Source organism: Apteryx rowi, unplaced genomic scaffold (genome assembly GCF_003343035.1).
Source record: "Apteryx rowi isolate R43461 unplaced genomic scaffold, aptRow1 scaffold_564, whole genome shotgun sequence".
NCBI classification, from domain to species: Eukaryota; Metazoa; Chordata; class Aves; order Apterygiformes; family Apterygidae; genus Apteryx; species Apteryx rowi.
Window position 1 is genome coordinate 299,643 of NW_020450832.1, and position 24,570 is coordinate 324,212.

At 41.3% G+C, this 24,570-nt stretch overlaps 1 protein-coding gene across 4 annotated transcripts in view; it reads right to left on the reverse strand.

The window, feature by feature from the left end:
* Window positions 1-24,570, reverse strand: part of RPTOR (regulatory associated protein of MTOR complex 1) — a 172,722-nt gene that overhangs the window by 92,320 nt on the left and 55,832 nt on the right. For all 4 annotated transcript variants that reach the window (XM_026081982.1, XM_026081981.1, XM_026081979.1 and 1 more), the window contains exons 6-7: window positions 17,572-17,747; window positions 7,188-7,247 (exon numbers count right to left, since the gene is read on the reverse strand). In XM_026081982.1, coding sequence (XP_025937767.1) covers window positions 7,188-7,247; window positions 17,572-17,747 — 236 coding nt within the window. The remainder of the gene's footprint in view (window positions 1-7,187; window positions 7,248-17,571; window positions 17,748-24,570) is intronic.

Consider the following 24,570-nt stretch of genomic DNA (forward strand, 5'->3'; position numbering starts at 1 on the left):
AAAACAAAACTCTAAAAAAAAAACAAAAAACAAAACAACAACAACAAAAACACTCAAAGGTCATAAGGAAAAAAAAATACAGCAATCTCCTATTTGTTTCTTCACTACTTTTTATAAAGAATTATTTCATATAAAATAATCAGTCTTTTTTTTAAAATAACATTCCCACCCTTCTTAAAGAAGTAGAAGTCACTTTCTTTTTGTTCTTTTTCTAGAGTTCCACTATACACAAAATTTGCTCTATACCATTTTTCACATAAAACGTTTTTTGGGGAATTAGTATATTTTCCTTGTACAATGTGCTCTTTCAAACCTGTCCTGTGCCTCCACATAAACGGAGGGCTGCAAAGCTCCAGAAAGTACTTTTAGCTGCGAGGAGTGTTGCTATCGTCTCAGCATCGCTTCTCAGGCCTTTCACACTACGCTTGGGCGATCACCAGAGAGCCTGTGACAGTAAGGACAAAGCAGACTTCATCTGTAGAAACCATTTTTGAGGGAGGGGAGGGGAGGGAAGAAAGGGCAGGCTGTCTCAGCTGCTAGCTGCGATTTAACATCTCTAGACTCTCAATTGCTTCCTCCATCACCTCCCTGACAGACGCCTGTACAAAGACCTAAATCACCGTGGTCTATTGTGAGAAGGGAGGACTACAAAATGTCAGGGTCACTAAAGAGCTTCTGCGAGGTGCAACCGTCAATGTCCTTGTCAGAAATTTAGCAAAATCCTATGAATCACCTTAATTACAGTGGAAACATTGACTTCAAAGGATGCCAGCTTTTCCCTTCAGACGGACTCTATCATTACCTCTACTTTTGGACGTACGAAACATATAACATTAAGATATGTGACATGATGCAGAGACTTCAGAAAACAGGATGTTTTGGCATTGATGTATACCTGTGAACATTCACAACAATTTTAGTTTTGGCAAAAAATCATAAGTGTATTTCACTTTCCACTGTTCCAGGAGAAAGGGGAGCGAGAGTATACCATGGAAAACGGTCAAGGGAGACGCCCTGCGAGGCGCCATCCAGGCCACGGAAAGCTCTCGTGCTGGCAGCACTGCTGTGCCGGGAGCAAGGCCATTAATTTGCTCAAAGACAGCACGTTCACGTCGTCGCAAAGTAACGTGAACGATGCGGACGTGCCGTGATGGGGCTCCTGAAGCCTTGACAAACTACTCGAGAAAGACAAAACTTTTGAAGCTGTTAAATTATTTATTCAAGAGTGCTATAAGGCTTTGTACACTAGTTTTCAATCCTGTTATCTTTCTGTATAAAGATATGAAAGAAGTGTTGCCATGAAAACCATCCTGTTGAGTATGATCTCTACTTTGTACGTACAATAGACTTTACATACACCAGAGACTGGTTCCTTGTGACAATGGCGATAAAACTAAATACTCCATTTCAATAAAACCAGATTTATTACAGAACAGAAACCTTTCAGATCAACATCTTCAAAAGCGAAATTTTCCCTCAAGTACTAATGAGCCATATAGTACAGACAGGTAGTGTGGCAAAGCACCTCTATTATACCATGACTAACAGTACTTACTAAAACACTCACATTCTGAAACACACTCTAATCTCTTCTACTGATTTTTCTAGAAGAAAATAAAGGGGTTGAAAACTGCTTAACTGGGTCCAAAGGGAAACTAAGAATTAGTTTTCCCACTATAAATAAAATAAAGAACTAGGCTGCAGTGGTTCAGAATTTAGACTAGTATCTGGTTGATTAAATATCTGTAAAGACACCTTAACTTTGCGCAGCTATGGTGACACAGCCTGGCTACAGAGAGACCACGGTCCTGCCAGCATCGGAGCTGTCATTGCCTTCAGCTGCATTTGGCCACTTGCCCAAAAGGCAATAGGACATGACCTTGTCTAGTCCAGCTGAAAAGAATGGAATTTTATTTTTTATTTTTAATTAAATGCCTTTCTCTGTCCAGTTATGTATCTTGCTGAGTTCTGTCAAGCTTAAATACGAGCAGCTGTACTACTATTTCCTCAAACCAGGTAGACAGTATATTTTAGAAGGTAATATTGTATCTTGATGAAAATACAATTTAAAAGACAGATTAGTGTTCGGCCTGATTTGCTAACACAGCAATAACAGCAATTTTGTTTATTTAAACATAAGTAAAGTCAGGAGGATTGTTACCATATTTGGATAGTTTGGGTCCTTCTGACTTTTTCAAACAGTGTGTAATTCCCAGTGACTTTCCACACAACAGACTCGTCTCTTCAGGGTGATGCACCCGCTCCAAGAAGTGAGCAAAGACTGGCTGCTCGTGTTAACCTTTCCGGGGGGAGAGAGAAAAGCAACGTTCCCTTAGCCCAGCGCAGGGAGCCAGCACGAGCTCTCGGGCAGCTCTCCCATTTGCCCCAAAGCACACAGCCGACCCGCTACTCGTGCCACGCCAGCCCAATGCTGGCTACTTTAAGGGAGATCGCTCCAGTCATAATAGGTAGCACTTTGGCACATGAAAATTTACTAAAAGGAACCTGAATAGCTGATATTTGCACCTGGTTAGCACAGAGTTTTGACAGGGATCACTTGGAGGAAACATTATTACACTAACCAGCTGCTCCACTCGGTCTTCCTTCCAATTTACTGCTCTAAAGGTAACGAACTAGTTAAGGTTAGGAGGGCTTGCACTGAAGATATTTGCCATATTACAGCCTAAATTCTACATTTTCTCCAATTACTTTATTTCAGTTGTGTGACATCTTGGGATTTTATCTACTTCGTCTCTAAATTGACTCCTACTGAATCATTACTCATCAATAATCAATAGACACTGAAACATCCAGTCTGTGACATTCCATAACAGCTAAAATGGAAACAAGAGTAATTTTAGTCTCAAATTTGGTATTTTTAGTGGTTTTTATAAACGGATGGATTTTGTGCGGGTGACTGACAGCCTGGAGCTGGGCTCTCCACTCTCAGCACAGCGCCAGCAGGCGCCGCAGCAAGCCGGATTTCGCCCACACTGCTCCTGCCTACGTGACTCAGGGCCGACGTGCAGAGCAGATCCTCCGAAACGATCCCTGTCAGCAAGGCACTACCATCCATTCCAGTTGCGAAAGGGAATTTTGGTACCGTACTTTCATGGTCATTTGAAAAGGCTGACTTCTAAGTGGCCTCAAGCAACAGCAGGAACAGCTTTCCCGTCACCAGAATTTTTTGCTTAGAGATTTTCTTCCCTCTGCCAGGTACCAAATGGACTATCTAGGAGGAAAAAAATCCCAGGAAAGCAACGCACCATTCTCAGTCATTGAGAATGTGGCTTCCGGAGACAGAGCCTAATGCAGCAATATGAATTAAAGCATCTCATACATCCCTGACTCTTGGCACCCAGCTTTGTTTTCCCATCCCTACGCCAAGTTATGCTGTTCTTAAGGATTTTTCCAGATTTTTTTTTTTTTAAAGGCAGAACACAGTCACAGTTCATTTCACCGAGCAACCACACAACTAGTTGCACCAGCACAGATGCCGGGACGGCTTGTCACTGAGCAGAAAAGAAGCACGGTGGCAGCAAGAACACCTGACAGTGTCAACACCACTGAAGACTTAGGCTTATGAAGTGGCAGCCAGCGGTTCCTAAATTCCTAGTACCATACCAGCATGATTTTCCATCCTTTTTTCCTTACATTTTACTGCCTGGCTCCAGCAAAGATCTTTATTTCCAAACTAGGGATTATTTTGGCTACATCTCAAAAGATTCGTAATATAAACACACATTAGGATACACAACACGTTTATTCATCAGGATGCTGGTTTAGCCTAGATAATTAGAAATCTGGGCCCTTCAGAGAAGGTGCAGACTAATTTAGTCTCAAAATCTGCAGTCTAATTAGAATATAAACTCTTCCCTCAGTTTTAAAGACAACTACATTATAAATTACAATATACAGGTAGGCAATCCAGGAAGTATTCTAGGCTTATCTTGAGACTGTACTAAAAAACATGTGTTTTCTATAACTGATATATGTAGCAGATTATGATGATGAGGTTTAAATATTTGATATCCACAGGAATCTTCTTCCAGCACCATTTCCATGCAGACAGCCTTTAAAAAAATTGCATGCGTGCTGTGGAATTATCAACGAGAACCAAGAACACAGAAGGAAAAAGGACGTTTTTGCAAACAGAAATGCCTGTGGAAGCGACTGCCAGCCCCTGAGAAGGTCTGCTGGTGAGGAAAGGCCCAGCCTAAGAGGGGCTCTTGGTCCAGCGCTGGCTGCGAGACAGGAACCAGGTCAGGGAGAGCGGATGAAGCACGGGACCTAACGCGCAGGGCAGCACGGCCTCTCTCCAGCACCGCTTAGCTATGAAAAGGCTGCAAACAAGACAGACTCTGGGTACAGCTCCGAGCATTTGATTTCTGTCGCAGCGAAGAGGCTGTGTCGGTGTCTGCATTGTAAGCTCTGATCCATCGGTCAAGTTAAAGCAAGTTGAGCTTTGTGCAGATTTCCGTCCTGTTTCTCACCTCCTCAAACCAAAGGCGCAGAACTTCCACACGCGGTACGCACAGAACACGCCGTTCGTGGTTGAGCTTTTCCTGGACTGACCCATCACCACTGAAAACAGCGCTAACACTTCCGAGCGCGCGGGTGGGCCAGGCAGGGTCTATTTTCCCCACAACACTCAGAAAATAAAACAGATTCATAGAGAGATATCAACATGTCACCCAGCTACTCCAGCACTACAAGCGGCCAGCGCTTGCTGCTTAATAACCATGCTCTAGAGAAGATGCAAACACGCCTCATTTTTTAATTTGATCATTTGTATCATACAACTTAGAAGAAAGTGGCAGGCAGTATAAACTTGTGCCCTACATGGACTGTACAACTTCAAAAGTCACATGAAACACCTCTGAAGCACGCAGCAACCAAGGAAAAAGCCTAGATGAGTTGCATGGTGACAACTGAAACAAGATCTGAAAACTCAACACAGCCCTCAAGGTATGAGACACATTTAGAATGAAAAACAGTTCTGAAGAAAAAAAAAACAAATTAATTTTCCTAGCTATTTGCACACTTTTCTTTGGATTTTTTTCCTGCACTTTTTTTCCCCCCCACATACAGTGAGGTGAAGCCTTCTTTATTCTTTAAATAAGCTCCCTAAAATGTTCTCAAAAACAAGCTCTCACTGTGGGCTGTATCGGGCCCACAGTGGAAACAACTTTGTCTAGAACCTACTTAGGAAGCATGTGGATATGTGCCTTGAATAACCAGACATTGAACCAGGGCAAAAAACTACCAAGCTTAAGAAATAAGTAAATCTGTACTTATGCATCTGCTTGTCACTACTGTGAGTCCTGCCTCTGTTCTTTCAATCAAAAACTGAAAAATGATTTTTCCTTTTGCTAAGATTAGTGCCTCTGAAATAAACTTTTACCAGAATCTTAGCTTAGCTCCCTCATCTTAGATGGGATATGATAGCCAAATATTCACATGTAAAATTAGCATGACTAAATATGTAAAAGCTGCTGATGAGCCTGACTATTGCAAAACACATATCATGGAAGAGCTAAGGGCATTTAGAAGCATCTTTAACCTCATCTCAGTGTAAAATGGGCAAATTACTCAACATGCAATGATTTACTAAAGCAACAACTGAACAAAAGATATTAGTTGATGCAATATTACCTCATTGCCTCTGCTGTAACAGGTAATTTGCTGCTGGCAGTATGAACAATGAAAGATTGTTGCACTTCACCACACCATGTAGAAGCTTGTTAGAAAACCAAGAAAGGACCATAAAATAATTCTATTATAAATACACACTTATTATCCAGATCCCAGCTCTCCTAACCCTTTACAGGATGCCCTCCAATTCTAAACAAATGGAGATAATTGGACTCTGGACATCCACGTGTCAGAAGCATGGACCTATGGCCCGTTCTAATTAATCTTGAAAACAGTGTTTCTAGAGTCAAAACTTCTCAGAAATCAAATGATCTTTAATCACTCCAAGACGGTATGTGTGTGTATCAATGATCCCAGAACAGGACATTCAAAAATAATCAGTAAGGGGCATAGATCTCATGCATCTAATGGTTGCAAACAACCACTGCGCCTGTCTAAGAATGAAAGAAACAGAGAAGACTACTATGGACAATTATTTGATTATTTTTGCAGTAGCCTAGCTTGTTTGCATAAACGGAAGAAGATTTATAAGAACAATTGTCTTTGTTTATCAGCTTGCCTCAGCTGCCTAAGAACCAGTAATTACGGTCAAATATTGTTTGGATAAAAGGATTATAACATATATCAACAGTATTAAGTCTGAAAGACAGCAACACTGTCAGAGAGAAGGAATAGCACAACAATGTAGCGATGAAGTGAAAAAACAGTATTTTTGTTAAGTGTTTCTCTGTTTGCTGGTTTTGTTGATGTGGGGTGCACGGCTCGTAGAAGAGAAGGAAAGCAGCTGCTGGAGATACTCCGACACGCAACGTGAAAGGTTTCCTTGCCGAGCTCTAGTTTCACACCCCCGCACACCATATATGCTGCTACTCCAGCCCCAAATTCCCGGCACCCTACGCACCAGGACGAGCACCAGCCCTGGCCGGCGTCCCCACCGTGCCCTGCCGGGGTGCCCAGGCCCACCGCCCTTCAGCCAGGGTGATGGGCTCGTCTGCGTCCACCTTCAGCGGAGCCCCAAACCTCAAGGTTTTACTCAGACTAGGGCCAGGCTGCATCGTCTCTTCGTGCAGAAGAGGCCGAAGGAACGGCTGGGAGCACGTTTCCTCCGGCGACTCACCTTGGTCAAAACTCACACCCAAACCAGCCGCGTTCGTAGCTGAGCGATGCTGGACGTCAGGACACGGCCACAACCCCCGGCCGCAGTCGCCAGCTCTCTGGCTCGTCCCGAGTGACAGCACGAGGTGCGAGACCTGTGTGACTGAACTCAACTGAGCGAGCAAAGCTCCAGCGCAGCAGCGATACCCCATTAACCAGGGCTGCGGCGTCGCTCACTGAACGACTTCTCTCTTTTACAGTCGCTGCTTATTTGGTCAACACACGTTAAGAAAATAAATGACAAATCCTATAGTTAGAGACTCTGGGAAAAGCTCTCCAAAGAAATTTCCTCTCAGACAAACAAGAGAAATACTGGACATAACCAGGAAATTGAGAGCAACGGGGGGAAAAAAAAAAAATCATGAAATTTGGCTTACTTCTCTATTAAATCCAATGTGACTCCTGGCACCAGTCTGACACTCTTCTGCATACAAAACCTGTGGAGAAGAGAATAAAAATAAGTCATTCTAATTAAATATTTAATGACACGACTTTGTGGAAAGAATATGGAGGAAAGTTTCTTTATTACAGTGTTTTTGCTTATAAAATAGTATTGGGATAAAAAACCTTGCCACAGCATAATAAGAATCAAACAATGCCTTCAATATTTGTCACACTCATGATTATGCAGTGATTTCCATCATCAGGTGTCAAAATCGTGGTATTGTAGCTGTCACAGTGACAAGTTTTCCAACACAGAGGGGGGAAAAAAAAGGGTTCACAGTCCTCTGGTACAGTCTCTTGGGAGAAGCAAGGAGCCACGAAAGCCGAACCGGTGTATGTTACTGGAATAATGATTAGCGTTGGCTGGGCTTCCCTGAAGACATTTGGCACTGCAGGCAGGGGAAGTAGAAAAAGAGTGATGTGTCGAGTTCAAACACCTTAGTTATTTAATTAAAAAAAATGCTGACTCCATTTTCTCAGCATTACAGATGCCACTACTTCAGAAATGCCAGTACTGGAAAATGCAAAGTCCTCTTGGGACTTCTCCTTGCGGTACCTAGAAAATCCCAGGAGCAGCGGAGGGAGAACAGGGCTGCCAGCCCGCTTTCCTGGGGCCTGCCGCCCTCCTCCAGATCTCTTGGGGCAATGCTTCGTGGCCCCAGCAGCAGCACTGGGGCAGCAAATTCAAGTTAAGAAATGAGTTCCTATATTCCCAGTCCATTTCCCCAGTATTTCAGGAATCCACTCTCCCTTGTTTAGTGAAGAATCTGCCTTTCAGCAAGATATAAGTTCATATTAACCCCCTACGTTTCACTTTGCGCTAGAACCAAAGCCCTGTGGATGGAAGGCAAACCCGTAAAAGCAGCCTGATACCACGAGGGCTCAGATGGCTCGCAAACTCCAACCCGGGATCCAGCAACATCCATCTCCCTTTTGTGTCTCTCTAGAGCTACGATGTCCACATCCAAAAGGATTTTCCCCAGGTAAAGCAGGGAAGATCAAGATGTGCAGAACCTTTTGACGAAGGCTTGAGGATCCTCTATTTTCTTTGCTGTATCCCCTGCTTGCAGGACATTCATTATTGCCAAGGACAGAGATGGGCTCTGAAAAGCTATGTGGTCTCCAGGGTGCTTTTCCAAAGTGTGGGCTTTCCATCATTAAGAAAAGTCTTAAAACTATCTAGGAATACTACAGTGTTCATAAAACGTACTAAAACATTAAAATCTTATAATTCTGCTTTGTAGAACTATGCAGGGAAATACTGTCCTCAAACAAAAACTGCAGGCAGGTTTCAGCAAGGCAGAATCAAGTTACTGGGATCAGACTGGAGCCCCCCTGTAGACGAAGGGTGCCAAAAGACTTTCCAACTCCACTGGTCAGTGCCGCTATCTTATGACATATCTGAAAGAACCGTAACACAGCAGCACAACTTTGGGCCATTACACGTTTGCTACAAAAAAAGAGTTCCACCTATCGCCATTTCATACAACATTCTGTATTCACTGTGGAAGCCTCTCTTCCAAGTTATTTTTTGACCTAACCGCACTTACTTAGCCATATTTTACAGGCTCACAGATTAACAGGACAGAGCTGCAAACGGTTGCAAGACAAAATGTGAAAAAAAGGATGAGCTTACTAACACCGTTCACAGCACAGCTAGTCACTTCCAGGCCGCGCGTCAAGAGACCAAAAACTGATGAGCAAGCTCTTGCCTGGCACCCGAGTACATTTGCCACAGGGCAAACATATACATTAGCCTCCTTTCTGCAAGGATTGCTCGCAAGCATAAGGCTTTTAATTACAGCTTGCTGCATTAGAAGCAGAAAGCTTCCCCCACGCATGCAGACATTCAGGACACTGAACAAGAAGAGTGTCACTGTGCCAAGCATTTCCTACCAGTTCTAGAAAAGTAAGATAAGCACACCTTGGAGGGTCAGCTATAAACAGATGTTTTCCCATACTAAATACATTATGCAACTGTCATTCAGCACTTCCTTAGGGAGCTGCTAGTACCGCGTTGCAGGGAAGATGTAAATAAGCTTAGACTTTAGTTATTTCGTTCGAGCGCTTGGGTCCAAAAAGACGACAAAATAAAACCAGGTTGCATTTGATCAGTGAAAAAGCGCCCTTTCCGCAGCAGAGCCCCTCACCTTAGATCTGTTTGATATTCACCAGCACAGGACTAGAATAGCAAACGCTTACGGCTTTTGCATATACTGGGGCTGGTTCAGTATTTCTTTTAATAAGCTCCCATGATTTCCCTGAAAATTTTGGGAGAGAGAAGCTAGCTCACTAAATCCCCATCTAACCAGTACCAGACTATCCGCATTTCCTCTCTAACAACCACCGGCTGCCAAGAGCATGTACTCGTAAACAGCATGTTCCTCGCCCTGCGCCTACAGCCCCCTTCCCTCGCCGCAGGCTCTAAACGTGGTTGGTGTCACCGCCGCACGCAGCAGCCACAACACGCTGCAGCTGCAGGCAAACACACCGGTAAATGCCAGGCACTAAAGAAAAGCAGAAATATGCATAATGCACAAATGGATTCACCTAGTTAACACAGGAATGTTTTGAATATTATAGTTCCTTCAGTTAAATTTAGGACATAGGATTGGTTCAGTAAACCCCACAAAATTTCAAGCAGAAATGCAAAATGAATATATTAGAGAGACCACCCCCCCACATACACACACTTTGAATGTTTGTTTTAATCAACCCAACAGCAGAAAACCCCCTATGACAAACAAGAGCTGATTCAAGAATTTCAGGTAGCGTTAGGAGGCTAACGGGGGAAAAAAAAGATCTTTTGGGTGACACAAGATCAAAATTCTAGCCACTAAAGCCATTAAAAATCCTCCAGTAACCCTGGGAAAGGCAGAAGGGGCAGCCGCCAGCCCGGCGTCCCGGGCGCCTTTCGATTAGGCCGTTACATTTGCGTCTCTGTTCCTCGAGGAGCGAGCAGCAGACAGAGCGTCGCAGTGGGGTCCTGCCCGGGCTGCTGGGCCACACGCGAGGCTGCAACGCTCCCCCGAACCGGCAACGTATTAGAGGAATGTAAAGAATGCTATTATTTAAGAAAAAAGTTTGTTGTCCTTGAGGGCAGAAGACACTACACGTAAATACACACTAATATTAAAATGTCTGAAGAACAGTAATTAATATATTATTTATGTCTGCTAATCCAAGATAACAACTTTCTTACTCTGTTGTAACTAATCTGTTCGGTTCACAAAATAGCACAAAACCGTAGAATTATGGCAGTTTGAGTGTACTGTTAAATAAACATAAATTAAACCTTTGGCCTCGTTTTCACTCTCCCATAAAACAGATGTACTTATGTTGTGTGCGACCCTAATTAAAAGTAACTCCTCTCATACCGTAAAGGGCCAACGCTTCCATTTAAACACATGAAAGTTTTCTAGATCACCGCGCACAGTAAAATCTCCTCGAAAGTTAGAAGCAATCATCATGTGCTTTGCAATGAATTACAATATCCTGTACTACACATTCATGAAAGGCTAACAAAATAACCCACCAACCTCACTCACAAAAAAAAATATTACAGCAGCRCAAAGTGCCTTCCACTTCTTATCAGAAGTGACAACTTCAGCAGAGTTGGTCATCTCTAAAAATACAGGGCTGGGGAATTGTGCTGAGGGCAGCACTCCTTCTGAGTTAAACAACGCTCAAGTGCCTTTTATTCTGCTAAACTATGCAAAATACATTATCACAGGTATTATTTCTGAAAATCAGTCAGGTCATACTAGAGGGATCTGAAACTGATGTTCCTGCAGAGCTTTGAATCTCTCCTTGCCTGATGACACAAGCTAAACCCTAATGCTGGTAAAAGAAGAAATCAGCTAATCCTGATTCTTGCAGAGCAGGAGGGAATTTTAAGCATGGCTGGAAAAAGCTAAAAGAGTCAAAAGTCATCAGAGCTCTTTCTGCAATCAAAAAACCATGAACTGCACACCTGCATTTCACAGATTTTATATAAATAATACAAGATTTCATTTGTTCTTCCCTTTAAATTCCATTAAATTTCTCCCATAATAAAATTTCATTAACACGATGGGCTATATGTTACCACATTATTCCTTCTAGAGACTGACAATCACCCGTTCACTCAGCATAATATCTGAGCGTCTCGAAAACCCTTATGGATATTACCTGACAACAACTTTCAGAGAGCAAAGTTATAATCACCAAACACGTGGGGGGAACTGAGGCACAGAGGGATTAAGTGATCTTTGAAGACCAGGCCACAGAGGCCTAAACTCAGATCTCGAGGGTCATGACCACAACACAGAACCATCCAGCCCAGTCCCAACCAGTGTTATCTTGAACACCCTTACTTATAAACATCCATTTTCTCACTTCTAGATACAGTTTTTTTCATGCCTTAAACACACTTTAGAGCAACCGCAGGATAAGATTAAAAAAATAATAATGATAATAAATAAATAAAAGTCCTCTTATTCCTCTGTTCTTGATTCTGGAAGGGAATGTGTGCGCTACTGGTCACAAGTCCGCTTCCCTCCAAACCTTGCCACTTTTATAATGCCCCTTGCAGCTTTCTCATCCCCCATTCCTATCCTGCCTTCCAGTCTCTTTACAAAGCTTGACTACGTAGTTTCATCCTTCAGATTTTCCACTACGCTCCCTAAATCAGAGACTTCCTCCCCAATCCCAAACCCTATGTATTCTGTCCCGAGACTACTCATTCTTGTCCAACCTTTAAAATCCCCACCCAAACTCCCCTTAATCCTTAAGGTCTGACTTAGATCTTTTTAAATAAAATATGGTTTCACAAATATTTTTCAGTTCTGATGAATTTAACAAATTAGCTTGAGCAGGCAAAAGCACTCTACATATACTAGTTAATGGATGGAGGCCTTATGTTTACCGCTCCCCAAGCTTCAATCTCCAGTTCCTGTTATCCCCATGCACCCACTGTTAGACCCATATTTAAAAACAAACCTCCAGAAGGCCCTCACAGTTCTTCATGGCGCATTTTATTTTTTCAGCCAAGACTCAGAAAGAGATATGATCCAGCAACTGCTGTTTGAAATGAAAAATGCAGAAACTAGTTTTAAGTATTTCAGTTTGTTTTTGTTTGTTGACTCAGATTTTCATACTCTCTACATATTACTGTTAACTTTGCATACACTGAATGCTGTCAAAGAACATTTAAATTCTATTCCAGTGTGCCACAAAAAAAGGGCAAGACAGGAGAAAAAAAAAAAAAAGAGAGAGAAGGTGGTCTTGCTCTGTCTATGCTCATGCATTCTGACAAATTGGCAGTAGCAGCAGACATGCCAGATTCATTGAATTTCTGGGGCTATAAAACCAAGCCTTTACTCCTTCGGGTCTTTAAAAGGGCCTGTGACACTTTTACAGCTGCTAGCTTTCATGTCCAAGTCAAAATCAGGAGGATATTCTCTATCTTCCTAAATAATGCTTGCAGTTTTGATCAGCTGGYGTCGTTTACTTCCTCCTGAACCGCCGGGCTTTGCTGTTGCAAACTGCTAATAACCACAAAGGGCAGCTGTATTTCAGCGGTGAGTGAAGTGACTCCTGCAGATCATATGCAATGTACTTCAGGACAGCAGATCCCACAGACAACATTGTAAGCTGATATATTATTAGGGAGAAGAGACTGAACAGAATATGCTGCTTTCTGATGTTCCCAGTATCTTTCCTGTTCAAAGGGAGAGACGAGTCTCTAGGGAAACAGTCTGTCTTGACATACTGAATCACTATTCTGACTTCAGAACAATCCCAGTCGGCAGCTGAGAATTAAAAGCACAAAATTTTTTCAGCTTGTCAGCTTGTCAGGAGATTTGGTAGGGAGAAGGCACAAGTCTGTTTTCAAGTGTGCTGTATCCTGCACACCCTTTCTACAAATCACATGCAACTAGCGGCACAGACTTCACATATGAAGTTATACAAAAAGTTGCACAATTATTTGAATGCCCAGAAGTGATATAGGACGCTCCACAAAGAAAAAGGACATTTCAGCTGATTTGTAGTTTATAGCCCTTGACAAGTCACGGAAATCATTTGGGACCCAAGTGCATAATGACACTAAGGTACAGTAAGTAGTTTTTTCTTCCTATACTAACTTATAAAAAAGTAGAAAAATTTTTTTTATTTCAAACTTATTTTTTCTGAATAACATTAGCAACTAGAGCATCCTAAAAGCTCTCAGATGACCGAATCTGCAAATAAACTTAACTCTTGTATAAGTTTCTGTCAGAACCAACTAAACAGTTTTCTATAGGATCATGAATAAAGTCTCCCTTCAAAAGGCCACCCCTAAATTTTAATTTCTCATTTCTTCCATATATTAAAATGACATTGCTTAAATATTTTCTTCCAAATACACGTTGATCCACCTTACTGACTTGAGGAATCAGAATTCTTTCCTCAGTGAGCCTCTCAACACAATATAGATCATCAGCTTGCTATATCTGGGTTCCAATACACAGAAGTTGCACAATTAAAATTTGCAAGTCTGAGCAGCTCCAAAACTTTGCTTGCTTTGGTTTGGGGGTTCTTCAGCACTCTTCAGAAGCCCTATTACCTTTTTATGGGTAGGACTTCATGGTTCAAAACCTTAGGTCCTCAAGGCAATTTGGACAAGCACAGCCTTCTCCCTGATGTGTAAAATTGTGAATATATACTTGCAGCTTGTTCATCTCTTCAGGGACCGATGATAGTACAAGCATATCACACAGCACTGATCACAAGCTCCAATATAGTTGCCTTTTACTTCAGAGTTTAAGGGAGACAGATCTGTGTAAAACAGTACACCAACCATATACTAACTTCTGCCTGTTTCTGCAATAGCTGGGTCTACTGCCTGATCAGTGCTCATCAATCAGGATTAACAACCTGTACGGCTTACCGTTAGCTCATCCGTTATAGAACTGCAATATATATTAGGGATTTGTCAGCTCCAACAGTCACCATACATGAAAATAATCAATAAAAACACAGCAATTTTATAAAGTTAAGCAGAATTCATTCACTGGATTCCTGGAATTGTCACGCTGTGTCATTAACAGTTTCATGCACTACATTCAGAACACCACAATTGACCTGCGCTTCTCTTATCAGCATCAATTTTCTTTCCCTGAAATTACACTGAAGTGGATGCAGCTGCAACTTCATTTGATAAGCAAAGACCCAATGTTATCCATCAGTTGTTCAGTTAAAATACAGAGCACAAAATGGGATGTACATGAGTTTATCCAACAAGCTTTTATTTGTCCATAAATACTGTATGTGAAACTTCATTAGTCTGTCACTCTAGTATTGCAAAAATGTTATATTTCAAAGGCAATTCTGTAGGACTTCTGGATCAGCTGTAATAAAAGTGCCAGACTGAAGTAAGAGAGAAGTTTCAGTGACATAAAGGCTTACCTCATTTTTTTTGGTTAACTGTTTGCTTTTGGACACCAACACACAGTTTGCATCAAACAACTGAAATGCAGGAGAGCAATCTGGCTTTGCACRTATTACATGTAACAGCAGTGAATAACAACGCTCCACAAACAAGCACTTAGTATTTACAGGACTTGCATGGATAAACACGCAACCCTAGCAGTGCCAATCAATTGGGAGTATAAAAGGAGYATATTCTTCATCACGGAATAGAGGAGAAAGTTTTGTTTGTGTGTGCAATAAGCAATACCTATAACCAGTGGATTAGAGGCAATAGGAAATGCATTACTATTCAGGAGTCAGCATGGCATTCACCAGCATTAACACCAAGAACAGCTGAGATTAACAGTTTTAAATCCTTCTCCTGAGCAGAATTTTTACAAACACATTTCCTGTCAAATCCTAGCATACTTCATGCTTGTGCCAGGTGTAACTGCTCAAGAATCAGCCCTGATCACCCCTTTAGCAACGTTCCCATGGAGATGAAGTAACAGAAAATCCCTGAACAGATCATATATCCAGAAAACATTTTCTCAGTATATATAAACTGCACATTAAACACTGCTGTGTAAGCAGTTTACCTGGCTGGGGAGGACATCCTTCTTGTAAGGTTCCACTGCAAAACTCTCACAGAGCCTTAGTGTCTTCCCTTTGATTATGGTGCAAACACTGAAGTATATTTCTGATAATTACAAAGGAAAAAAACCTGAAATCCCAATGCCAACAGCTTTCACTTTACTTACGAAGCTTCTGTTTGCTACAAGCCAGGTCCACCAGCATGTGTTAATCTCAACAGGATTCAAAGCCCATACTATGGATTCCCACAAAGATTTGATGAATTAGTAAAACAACAACAACAAAGTGGTGTCACAGTATCCTCATGGCATAGGTTTAACACACCTGCACAATAATTATTCAGATTAACTGGAAGCCTCAGCACATCCATCCTGAAAGCAATTGCTTCACTCTTTCTCTCTCCACAGTCTGACAAAGAATTCTGAGGAAAACATTCTTCTGAGAATTTAAACTCAAACCTCCAATTCTTGAATCTTTGGCACTTTGCRTTGTTTTATTTATTGGTTTTGGACTCCATTCAACAAGAAATACACATTTTTAAAAGCTACAGTCATTTGTATTTACCAAATTACTTTCTATGTCACCTACTGCTAGCCTTGAACTGATGAGGTGGATTGTTCAGTTCAATTTTGAAGCCTTATTCCACAGACAGAAGTAGCAAAAGTCTCAACTTCCTTCACCTCAAGCTCTTTGGATAGCAGTGATCTGATAGCAGCCATATGATAGAAGTAGCGCCCTGGAACTGCGTTTTCCTGGTTATAAAACACAATCTTTCTCCAAGTTTCCTTAAAGGAACTTTACAGCATAATTTCTTTAACTTTTAAAGAGAAGAATTTATGCAGGCAACTTGAGCCTTTTTGAACAGCAGCGCTCCGAATGAGCCTGTCGCCCAAACCCCAACATCTGGAAGAGCAAACGAGCACAGCTCCAGGCCGAGGCAGCCGCTTTGCCAGCGAGCAGCGGTCACAGAAGCAGCTCAGAGGCAACGTCACCTTCTCTTCCCTTCACCTGCCCTGGAAGGGAAACACGCTGCTCTCGCAGGATTAGATTAGTTTCTGGCTAATCAGCAGCCTCAACCACGTTCCCTATCTGCAAGTGTTCACTTGTGAATTTTGATGAGTGGTTAATATAGCAATCAGATTGCTATCTTAAAAAATTTTAAAAAGACAACCAACACTCCTGGTCTCTGACACCTGTGTTGGAAAATCATCTTCTCACTAGCTCTCTGAGAATCACCTTCCTGCAAAATATTCCTAGTGTCACTGAAGATCTTTGCTCTGCTTCTCAAAACTACCGGAGACCCATGTTTATAAGCTGCAACACTCTCTGAGAAAATACCCTGTGAGTCCAGAAGACCAAAAACAGGACAACAAATTAAACAGGCCTTGTGCTGTCCCTGACATGAGCAAAAAGGTGTCAGTCTAAGGCCGCTAGGTATCTAAACCCAGAACCTGGTCAAATTAACTCACTTAGTTTTTTCCTTATAGAAGTCAGTCAGACAGAATGTAAGAACCATAAGTTACTGCAAATATTTCCAAATGACATATAATAACTCTGTAAGCCACAGTGACTTAGTTGCAACATCTATATACTTCTGCTTACTTTAACCTAGTCTAACAAATGACCTGGAGTTTTCCATTCTGGACTGCAAATAACCTTGAGGATCAAGAGAAATGAGTTCTGTGGATTCACTCCTAGCAGCAATGTGCCTTGGTGCACACACCCAATTCCTCGCATCATGCCCACGCCAGCACAACTGTTTATGCTCCTCTCCGACGTTACTTAAGGATATTGCTCTTAGGAAGCTCCTGCTATGTTTTATACCCTTCTGCCTAATTAACTTGGTATGTCATTCCATAACATCTTTCTCTTGTTTATCGCTCAATTTTTTTCACTACAGCATTATTTAATACTACCATATTATTTACAGTAACTTCAATATTTGGAATATAATTTGTACAAAAGACAATTTACAAAAAGTTGTATTGTACTATGTGCTACTTCTGCTCCCTGAAGAGGCAGATGCTTAATTCCCAGAACAGTAAATCCCTTAATCTGAGCAAACCTAGATATCCACGTGGAATCTAAAATGTAATAAGTAGAATATAACAATATTTTCACCTTCCTAGTTTCGATTAATAAAACATCCCAAATGCATCGTTCAAATCCTGTAATTCAATACTGCAGAAAAACCCTAGGTTAGGTGAAGCATTTGGATTAACAAATCTATCATTTCATCAGACAAGCTTCACAAATTATGCATTTTCCTTCAACATTGGGGAATATACTTACCATCTCAGAGCGATTTTGATCGGTGTAGTAAGGCATGATGTGAAAAGGTCAGCCGGCAGATCAGGGATCATAGGTAGCAATTCATTGGCTTCGCATGCTGCCAATTGAATGCAGTTCTTCATTGATGGAGGCAAAGGCATTTGAGCAAGTGGATGGTTTGGGTTAATTGCAGCCACCTGAAGAGATCAAAGAACTTAAAATCAATTGGTGAATTTAGTCATTTGGGAAAGTGAAGTTAACTTCTATACCATTCAAAAAAATGAACGAATGAATGAAGAGCTGTCAAGGTTCAACAGCTCTCTGGATTCAGAGAAGTTTAAAACTACAATAGTGGCAGCTGTAGTTATGTTTCAACTCACATATATTTTACAGTATTTAAGCGTATTTACCATAACAATACTTAACACCAAAAATAGCAACTTGCAACATGGATTAAGCTGCAGATCACCACTTCAGTCTTCAGTTCATATCTGCCAGCTTAGAATCAAGCACTGTAGAAGCAAGTTGGGCTAATAATTGTTTCTTTTACATTTAAGCACAAAACATCCTGTGGCTCATAACCATTCACCACAGATGGCAGAAGAGCTTCAAATGGAAAAGTGTAATTCATTTGGCTGCACTAGGCAGCATTTCCTGCCATGAGGCATAAAGATGACCCTTCCTGGTAAGCGAGGAGAATACTGAGCTCCCTATATGTCTCTCCCCATACATCTTTCTATTCCACTAGAGCAAAAAGGCCATGCTGGAAAAAGGAAGAGAGAAAATTACCATCGGTATGTAGAGAGACTGTCTTCCAAAAAAACAGAAAATGAAATGTGTACTGTCGTCTGGAAAGCAAATATTAACATACCAGCAGACGCAAGTTTTAATTAATACTTTAATAAATGGGTTGGAGGTCCTTATATATGTTCCTCTGGATGTCAAACACTAATTTCTGCTCTAAGCAACGAATGCCACTCTGAAAAATCACTCTGAAATAAGGTCTTCACATCTCAAGACCTAGAACTGTTCTAACAAGACATCATTTTCCAAGACTCAATTAGTTTATGATTGGTTTGGGCATAATCACTCAACTGAAACACTCRGAGAGAACTGAGGGTCATGTCAGTGCAGACTAGCTAGCGCGGACTGATGGAGCACATGGATCTGACAGCATTTCTGCACCTGCGACAAGAACCAGCTTTGCAGAAATGCTATTCAATTCTTTCACTCCACATGCTGCAGAAGAATCAATTTTTAAGAGGAAAGGAAGAATGAGAAACAGAATAGGCACTTACATAGGCATATTCAGTGCTCTTTTAAAATCATGACCAAGTCTGCTGTGAAAGAGTATCTAGAATTCTTCAGATTCTTCAGGATTTTTCAGATGTTATTTTACAAATTCTACAACCTATGAAGTTTTTTGATTCTTTTAACTATTTTTTTTTCATTCTAATCCCAGATGCAGTAGTGACACACTTTGGCTTTCTCAAGTTGACCAAACTGGCTAAGACCTGTCATTGCTCTCAGCTCAGGTGTGACACTTTCAGCAAAGATTCATACCATACCTTGGCTGGGAACRAAGTTAAGCTCGAATTGTTACTTGTTTAGTGATATTTACTGCACTTCTCAATAAAACTTAAGCTGGACGTTTAACAACAACAAAAAACAGGTAATTACTATACTGAAAAGATTTTTTAATTTGAGAAGAAAGCCATAAGGAACAGGGTGGAGAAGCAATAGCTCTTTACAGATTTATAAATATAAAGCAGTCAGACTGCTCAGCTATGGCTATCAATTTCCAAGAGAAGGACTTGCCCTCCGGGCAGCCTCAGGAAGGGGCTCCGCAGGTGGGAGCCCACCGAAATGAGCTCGCTGCTCTCCGAGGAGTCGGGGCGCTTGTGGCGGCCTGCGGAGGCCCCGCCGGGAGGGAAGCGGCTCGCACGCTGCCGCCTGCCCAGCTCTTGCCTCCGGCCGGCAGACCCGCTGCGGGAGCTGGGAGACGTTAGGGCAAACGTTTGTCCATTAGGAGACATGCTGTTAACAGCCATAAACAGAACATACAACAGCAGCTAGTAATTATAGATTTTGCCAGATTTCTAGGGATAATGATTAGCAAAACCTTCAGCATTCACTGCTCCGTTCATCTCCTTAATATAAATCTCCTTTCTTTTACAAAATGAGCATGGGGGGGAGGGAAGAGGGTCAGGTAAAGCCCACTATGAACATTTATTTTTGCATCCTTAGAACGTCCGAAGTCAGACTTGGTGGACTGCTCCGTTCCCTCATAAATGTCACTCTATTAGGGCAAGACAGGCGATAAATAGATGGCTAAAGAAAGACTGAAAAAATAAACTGGGAAAATTTTATAAATTCACAACTGTAGGAACTGTGAATAAACTATGTGAAGTTACCATATATGAAGTGTTATTAAAATTATATTAACATGTGTTTATTTACAGTATTTGATTGTTTTTTGGATGCGAGTTTCTGTAAACAGTCACTTAGGCGCAGCCCTTGCAGCAGGCCCCGAGCAGCTCTCGGCCGCTCTCAGCCCGGAAATGCCGTCCCAAGGCAAAGTGCTGCATACGTCCTGGTGCAAGCTTTGTAAGCAAAAACGTCTTTACTATGAGTAAAGTACTTACGGTGTTACTTAGTGTTATTTAAGGGCAACTGAAAATCCACAGCCTTTCAGACAAATAATACTGCTATCTAAAATTAGTTTATCAAATACACCAAAACATCCTGGCATTCTTGTAAGATGGCAATAATTACTTTGTTCTGAATACGAATTCGAGCTGGCCAAGCTAAAGAGCACTCAGTTTTGCCATTTGCAAGTGCTCTATCTGACGGGATGAAGAGCCAGCAGATGTGCGAGTAGGACCACTTGTGACTAACAGAAAGGGGGACAATACCTACATTTTAAACCACTGTTACTGAAAACATTTATGTGCATATGTAATTACATACAGAAGCAAACACTTGACAGAAAAAACAGGTTTGTTTGAATTAACAGGCATGTTTAAGTTAAACTTGGGAGGAACTTTGCCCTGAAGCAGAAACTGGAAGTTGCTGTTCTTTTAAATGTTGTCCAGACCAGCCAGTTTCACACAATTTCTGCTATAAGAATCCTCTTCCCCTGCAAAAGATATTAATGCAGCTACAGAAAAGGAGATGTTCCTCTCTCCCAGCAGATGGTGGATTAGAAAAATTCTCCCCCCAGACATGATGCTAATGCCAGACAACATTCTGCTGTGCTGCTGTTAAGCTAATTTTTGGAGAATTATTGTTCAAGATGGAAAGATAAAAACCGTGAGTTCTCCAGCTTCGATTAGGAAGCATTAGTCATAGACCCTACCGGAGGCAAAAAAGAACAAGCACCCCCACAGCAAAATTGAGTTCCTACACAAAGGACAAAAAAGCTACTACGCAGCTGTAAGGTTAAAAAGTTGAGAAATTTGAACTGTAAAAAAAGTTGAAGATAGAAAAGTTACATCTCTTGCAGCAAAGCAAACAGCTAGGAGATACGTTTCAGCCTTCACTTCTGTACATCTCAAATGTGCCCTTCGGGCTACAGACCTTTATTGTATGAAATAGTTATGAGTCAGAGGAGACACAATATCACAATTACACAGAAAATTAATCAGAAATAACCAGCCTACTGTTTTAGCACTGTTAGCACAGCACACTTAAAAAGCCTAATTCTCCAGAATTACGGTTTATTTATATACACTCAGAGCCATCAAAGCCAGTTAATTAGATGATTAAGAGCATCCAGTGCCTCCACTTCCATTACATGTTCTAAGCAGAGCTCAGAGCTTAAAGAAAGGCATATGCAAGATATTTTCTAAATAGGTTACTGCCTGCTTTGCAGACATTGTTTCACCTGCCATTTTCTTGCAGCAGCATGAGGTCAAATCCCTGCAAGATAGTGCTCTGCACCCTCTAGCAGTGCCAGTATTCACACTGCCTTTACTGCCGCTGCGCTAGTGATGCCAAACAGGACATTAATCGGCAAGATAACAGCAGGAACTCCTGTTTCTAAAAGCTCGGGTCCGTTTCCAACTCTGAAAAATGTGTTTTGGGAAAGGAAAACAAAAGCTTTCTGCTGGAAACACTATCACAAAACCAAAACGTATACAGGCCGCATCAATTGCAAAAAAGAACTTTTAAAATAATTTACCACACTTCCTAATACGCCATTGTATCCACATCATACTGCTAAATGGATGTTTACCTGCAAAATACGTAGTTTTGTTTAGCCAGGTATTAAACCAAGACTGCCCATCCAGTTAAACCAATCACAGATATTTCTGGGAAACAGCCAGTCTGTCACAGYCCAGCAAAACAGCCTTTTCAAAATAAAACCAGTAAGGTGTGCAAGCCTGTAACGATATGGAATGCTTTTCTGTTTTCACATCCAGTCCCTATATCAATAGCATTTAACTTAAAATTTGGAACCCTGCGACATCTTAAGAATGCTAGGGATTGGTAGAATTTGTTAACTTTAATTGCTGCTTTGTAATTACAGAACACAGGTGCTATTTTGGAGGCTGATCTTGAAAGAAAACAATGTAACATGCAGTGCTACAACATTATTTTTTCCTCAGCTGTCTTACAGAAGCTTAGCCACTTTCCCATCACTCACACAATCCATCACTTATTTTTGTGCTTCCTCTCTTTGGAGACTGAATAAGTTTTAGATCCTACATTAAGAAAAAAAATAATAGACTTTATATTCCATGAACAATGAAAAGAAAATATAATTGGGGCTGCAAACTTACCTGTAAGTATGTTGTCATTGATTTTTACATTTATGGTGGAACTACATAAAATCTGATGGCACCTGGCCAGCATTCTGCACTAGCCAAGAAAAAAAGGATCCCTAAAAAAAATAAGATAAACAGCCATGCCTGGAACTGAGTCTCTGGTAAATGAATATCATCTGCCAGACCTAAATGATCAATGCATTTGTTAACTGTAACTTTGCAATATAAAAACACACATCTTAAAGAAAATAAGAGTCTTGCCATATTCCTAGGAAGGCGCTGATACTTGGTTTTTTATGTTTTGCGCTCATAAACTTGTCTAAAGATTGCTGGACTATACTCAATACCATTAAAAACCCCCACCAAACTTATCAGCATAACTGAAACAGTACGAATTCTGACTCTTCTGAGTATAATGCATATCATTTCATGACAACCATGAAATAAATGTGTGTTTAACCTGAAAGTTCAGTTTCTTAGTTGGTAGCTCCTGTTAAATGATTACTCATCTACTGCGAGACATCCGAATACCTTATTTTCTCTTCTAAAAGACGACGGTGGGTGGGGAGAGGAAGGGAGGAAAAAAATCTTTTCTGATTACCCAACTTCAGCCGCTTCCTATATATTCCGCATCTGCCCTTTACTGTTTCGCGTGGTCGTAACACTCGCAGATTCCATCTTGGTGACAAGCGCAGCAGTTTAGCCACGCTAACGTCAGGTGTGTCCGAACGCTCATCCCAGCAGCCCTACCGCTGAGGAAAACCCACGTAACATCCTCCAGACTTCGCCCGTTTGTAATACCGCTGGGTACAAGCACCGGACCTACCCAGCTTCACGGCCTGTAATCCCTTACTCACCCTCCCCATGCTGCACAGCATTTTCTCTCCTTAAATTAACTTCACTATCCAATTCCTAGGTATTGTGTGTGAGGCAGATAGAGAATAAGCACACTTTCATCTAGAAATGTGCATGTTAGTTGCAACTACCAAATAATTCGTCTGTTTACTACCGCAGTTGTTGTGATGGAAGTTAACTACGGTACAGGACTGCACTGCATCAAAACCATCAACATCCAGGAATTAGTGAAGGCTTCATATGAACAGGATACCCAAACCGTAAAGAAGCAAGGCATTCCCAGCAAAGATGGATGTGTTTATGCCAGTGTACAAAGCAGTGGCAAGCTCAGTACCCCCATCAGCAACATTTGGAAGAAATGGTCTGCTATCACAACATCCATGTCGTATAATCCTGTTCTCAAATTTATGAAGTTACACCTTGAGAAATAGCTTGGTTTCTATTATTCCAGGCAGGAGGCTGTTCTAGAACCTTGCTCTTCTGATTTTCTAAACCTATCTATTTCAAGACTAAATTTATTCATGGACAGTTTATACCTATTTGCTCTTATGTCAGTCGTGTCCTTTTATGAGTATTTCTCTTTCCCTTAGGCTTATTCTTCAATGAATTTATACACACAGCCATATATTCCGTCAGCATTCACTGTCAGATTAAGAAAAAGGCAAGCTCTTCTAATCTCCTTTCAGTAAGATGGGCTAAAAATTATCTTGATCACCCCAGTAGCCCCCTTGAGTACCATCTTCAGCTTTACTTCCATTCCCATGAATTCAGACAATTCAATAATTTATAGTATTCTGAATGAATTCACATCTGTGCTTTATATGACACCATAAGCATTTCTCTATTGTCAAGTCTTCTGCTTTGTACAAAATTAAGCAGTTATCTCAGCAAGTCTTCAGTAGCTGTTGAAATTTAAGATACAAAGAGTGGAAAGTTGACATGCAAACCTGAAAGTTTTTTCATAATCAAATTAACTGGTAGTTTTCAATCTGTGTTGGAAAGCAAAGAAATACTAGAACAGTTTTACTATGTAACCTCACATATTTTGTCAAAATAAACCACTCCCCAAAACCAAGCAAGTAGAACTTTATATTTTGTTGGGATAAAAAAATCTGATTTTGCTACTTGTGCTCATCTGTCTCAAGGTAACCAGCTATTCTTGCCTGGAGACAGTCTGGCGTGTCTGACTCGCAAAGAAGAGCCTCCTCTGCACAAACACCACCTGACCCATTTATCTGTCACACAGCAGAAACCAAGGGAGAAACCTGTGACTGCTTTCCTCCCAGAACAGCTTCAAGGTCATTCTAGAGCCCAGCAAAAGCAAACGAGAAAAGGAAACTTGTGAAGAAAGCTGGGAAAGGGAAGGTAAAAATAGGCTCATTTTTAATCTGTTTAG